Genomic DNA, 4,792 nt, shown 5'->3' on the forward strand with positions numbered 1-4,792 from the left:
ACGCCCGGCTGTGGCCAACTCCTGCGCACTCTGCCTGTCTCCTCTGTGTCTCAAACCCCTCCCACCTTGTCCTAGAAGGACACTGTCATTAGACTTAGGGAACTGCCGTCCCTGTGCAGTTCTGGCTCAGTGGGGACGACCCCTCATGTCCCCGTGGTCCCCGTGGTGCAGCCGTGGAGGCGAAGCATTCCCAGGGCACAGCTCTGCACACAGCCGCCCCCGGCCCTGGGCCCTGAGCTCTTCGCTTCTGCTTCCCGGGGTCAGCGCTCAGGGCCGCAGTCACAGGACACGCCTCTGGTGCAGCTTCCCGGGTGGTCCACCCCTACCACAGTGCTCCCCCAAACGGCTGAGTCCATTGTCTTGTCTTCAAACAAAGACCCAGACACCACACACGTTCCTTGGGCCCCAGCCCTTTATCCCAAAGTGGGGGAGACGAATGCACAGAAGCCTGGGACAGCGCGACTGGGACCCAGAGGACAGGCTGGCCCCGCCCCAACTTGGGCAGGAGGGGAGGGGCCCTCACCTCCTCTCTGACTCCCGTGGGGACATCCGGGCACACGCCTCCCACCAGGTCACAGCCTCTGCTGTCCCCACGACGGTATCTGCATCCCGAAAACCTGAGCCAATCTCCAAGCCCCTGGAAACCCACCGCCCATTGTCCCTGGTGACCAGCGAGAGGGACAGCGCCCACCGCTCTGTCCACTGGCTGGTCCTCCGCCGCGGGCCGGGAGGGCCTGCTGATGGTCAAGACTACTGAGGACACCACGGGATTGGCCGGGACAACACCGTGGACCTGGCCCGGGGTAACTGCCAGCCCCTCCCCCAGCCGCGGGGTCTCGCTGGGACTGCTCAGTGCGGCTGCTGCTCCCCACACAGACGGCTCCGGGCCCAGGCACGGGGCTCGGACCCTGGGGGACCAGAGCCAGGTGGGTCCCAAGGGCAGACAGGGGACCCCCGCGGGGCGAGCAGCAGGTGCAGCTCCACGCACGCACGCACGGAGCACCCACCGTGCCAGCCGCGGGCACAGCCAGGCGGTGGGAACTGACGGCCGGGAGACGTCCAAAACGCCGGTGTGTGAGAAGAACCGAAGTTGGGGGTGCCCATCCAGTCCCCCAGGACGGGACCAGTGGATGGGGCAGCTTGGGGTGGCGGGGGAGGCGAGGCAGCGGGTCTGCAGGAGGAGGGATGTGGGCGTGACAGGCGCCCCCAGCCCCTGGCCCCAGGAGGCCCCGCCCCTCCCGCAGATCCGCCCCTCCAGCCCGGAGCCCACCGCTGTGCTGCCTCCCGCTTACGTCTCCCGGGGTCTCCGCCACCCTCGCCAAAGGGCCCGGAAATCATGGCGGACCCAAGGGGCCCTTCAGCCGACCCCCGGGGAGCGGCGCCCCAGGCCTTTCCTGGTGTCTGATGAATGGCTGCCCCGCAGCGTGTTCTCTGTGGGGTGTGGGCTTCACCCCGATCTCAAGGCTGGCGGTGGGAGCTGCCTGCTGACACTGAGCCCGGGGCCAGGGCCACTTGGGGGGTTTGGGGGGATGGGGGGGCCTCCTGCCGAGACTGAGCCACATGGCCTGGGAAAGCTCCTCGGGGTTCACTGGGGCACGTTCAGGGCGTAAAGGTGGGACACAGTGCAGGGAGGGGGTGGGGCCACCCCGTGGCCGCCCTGGTGCCATCTTGGGGCTGTGGGCGGGGCCCCAGGAGCGCCACACGGTGGTGAGGACGGTGAATTCTCTGCGCCTGGTACCAGCTGAGTCTCTAAGCTTTGTCTCTTTGTTCCAGGCTGAGCCAAGTTTAGGGGACCTTTTCTGAAGGCCACTTGAGTCTCCCGGAAATGACGGTGGCCCTGAGAGTGGGGGCGCGGGGGGCCGGGGCCAAGACGGCTCCGCCTCCCATGCAGCGCTCCGGCCCCGCCCACGTGGGCGGGAGGCTGTGGGGAGCTCCAGGGTGGGGCCTACGTGATCCCCGGGCTGGACAAGGGTGCTGAGCAGCACTGAGGGCCACCACCAAAACACCAGCACGTGGTGACTCACGGTGGCCACGAGGTCCAAGGAGTAGGTGGCAGTGGGGCGGGCGGGAGGAGGGTGGACATAGAGGTGAGCAGAGTGGTGGCCAGATGAAAGGGGACAAGGCTTGGGGGGTCAGCTGAGGGTGGCAGACCCGGCAGCTGGTCAGCTCCCAGCTCAGAAGGCTGTCACCACGGCCCAGCCAAACACACCGTCCCACCAGAATGTCCCAGCTGAGGGGTAGCTGGACCTGGAGAGGGTGTGGCCTGGTAGTGGCTGGGGTCCTGCCAGGCCATGTCCTCTCTGCGTCCTACCTCCAGGCAAACAGGGGAAGGAGACAGTCACCTTGAAGCTGGGGAGGGGCTTGCTGCAGCCTGCATCCCAACCAGACTCCCAGAAATAAGCCGGCAATCACCGGTGACAGCTTCTGCACGCGCCCGGAACAGGCAATTACAGCAACAAGAGCTGTAATTTGGCTCCGAGGCCCGAGGAGGAGGGGGAGCAAGCTGCCCTCTGAACCCCCACAGCTCCCTTCAGCTCCAGCAGCGGCACAGACGAGCCCCCCGCCAGGCCCAGCCCACAGCCCTTTCTCCTCCGCTCGCCTGGGGGCTTTGGCTTCAGAAAAGGCACCATCACAACCCCCGCCAGCTGTCACGGTCAAGGAGGGGGGCCCGCCCCTGCAGCCGGCCGAGGGCAGGGTGCGGGGCCTGCAGTGACGGGATGCTATGGTCCCAGGCCGGGGAGGCGGGTCTCCCCACACGTCCAGCTGGGCCTCAGCATCACCGCACACGGGCTCCAGGCGGCACAGGTGAGCCGCACCTGCCACCTGAGTGGGGTCTTGCCCACTACCTTCCACCAGAGCCTGGGGGATGCAGCAGGAGCCCCAGTCCGGGCTCTGAGCAAGCTGGAGCCCCAGCTACCCAACCTCCCTCACAGGGTCCTGGGGTGAGGTCGGCATGCAGGGGCACAGGCGGACCCTCAATCTCAGAGCTGGCTCCTCCAGGCCAGCTTGGTCAGACGCCAGGGGCTTTGGCGGAGGCCTGTGCCCAAACCCACCAAATGGCTCACGGGACACAAACTCGCCGCCCAGGGGCCAGTGCTGGCCTCAGCCCGATGCGGCGCCAACAGGTGGGGATCATCCCCCAGCTGTGCACTTGCCTACCTCCCACCGGCTCAGAGCCCCTGCCCAGACTCCAGGGCTGGGTCTCTCCGGGTTCCGCAAGGCCCAGGCATCACGGGACCCCCACCCCCGGCAGGTGCCTGCAGTGACAGAAGTGACGCCCTCTGCCCAGCCGTCGCATTGATCACACACAGAAACTCGCTTCCTGCCGGAACTGGCTGCTCTTTAAAACTCAGGCTCCGTGCTTCACGGCCCAGGCGGCATTGCTGAAATCAGGGTGCAGGTGCAACCTGCACCCCAAAATAAAATGCCTGAGGAAGCGTGCACATGCCACCCCAAGACCCACGCCAGCGCCCCGCTCTGTGCCTGGCCGGAGCCCAGCCTCCTAGCACGCAAAGAAGTCGGGGAAGATGCTGTCCACATCTTCCCGAAGGGCCGGGCTGGGGCAGCCCACGTCCGCGCCCCACGGCTCCAACGGGCCACCTGGGAGCCCCTGGGAGCCGGGCTCAGGGTCCGCCAGGAAGCCCGGCTCCGCCCTGGCCAGTGGGCTGCTTCTGGCCGGGGCTCGAGAAGGGGCACTGCCACCTCTGCCCTCCAGGGACCCTGGAAGCAGATGAGACACATCAGGGGGGCAGGCAGGGCCCCGGGGCAGCATTCACACTCATCCACGCTCACACACTTACATACACTCACACACACCCATGCTCACACGCTCATATACTCACACACTCATGCTCACACTCACACCCCCATGCTCCCACTCACTCACACGCTCATATACTCACTCATGCACACTCACACTTCATACACACACACACCCATGCTCACACGCTCATATACTCACACACTCATGCTCACACTCACACTCACACTCACACGCTCATATACTCACTCATACGCACTCACACACTTCATACACTCACACACACCCATGCTCACACTCACACGCTCATATACTCACTCATACGCACTCACACTTCATACACTCACACACCCATGCTCACACGCTCATATACTCACACACTCATGCTCTCACTCACACTCATGCTCACACTCACTCACACGCTCATATACTCACTCATACGCTCATATACTCACACTCATACGCACTCACAAACTTCCCCTCACTCACTCACACACCCATGCTCACACGCTCATATACTCACACACTCATGCTCTCACTCACACACTCATGCTCACACTCACTTACACACTCATGCTCATTCTCATATACTCACTCATATTCACACATACACACTCATGCTCACACTGATCACACTCACTCACACATGCTCACACACTCATATACTCACATTCATGCTCACACTCATCACACATACACTCACTCACGCTCACATACGCACTCATGCTCACTCATTCACACTCTCATTCATTCATACACTCACACACACTCATGCTCACACACTCCTACACACTCACACTCACGCCCACTCTTGTACTCACACTCACACCACCTTTCGTCACTCTCACCAGTGACAACTCCAGCTCAGAGACAGGCACGGGGACCTTGGTGTCAGGCAGCGAGCCCGGCCTGATCACATCTCCCCACCGTCCTGCGTCAGGAAGGCTGGGGCCGCAAAGCCTGCCCCGCTCAGGGGAGAAGGTGGCCCGGCCAGCGTCCCCCGCTCACCCAGCCACCAGTCGGGACTGGCAG

At 63.9% G+C, this 4,792-nt stretch overlaps 1 protein-coding gene across 1 annotated transcript in view; it reads right to left on the minus strand.

Annotated features, from left to right (window-relative positions):
* Window positions 1–3,502: 3,502 nt before the first annotated feature.
* SOHLH1 (spermatogenesis and oogenesis specific basic helix-loop-helix 1) overlaps window positions 3,503–4,792 on the minus strand; it is a 4,585-nt gene continuing 3,295 nt past the window's right edge. The window contains exons 7-8 of the mRNA XM_006918190.1: window positions 4,688–4,785; window positions 3,503–3,720 (exon numbers count right to left, since the gene is read on the minus strand). Of these exons, the coding sequence (XP_006918252.1) occupies window positions 3,503–3,720; window positions 4,688–4,785 (316 nt within the window). The remainder of the gene's footprint in view (window positions 3,721–4,687; window positions 4,786–4,792) is intronic.

The sequence above is a fragment of the Pteropus alecto genome, unplaced genomic scaffold (assembly GCF_000325575.1).
Source record: "Pteropus alecto unplaced genomic scaffold, ASM32557v1 scaffold67, whole genome shotgun sequence".
Lineage (NCBI taxonomy): Eukaryota > Metazoa > Chordata > Mammalia > Chiroptera > Pteropodidae > Pteropus > Pteropus alecto.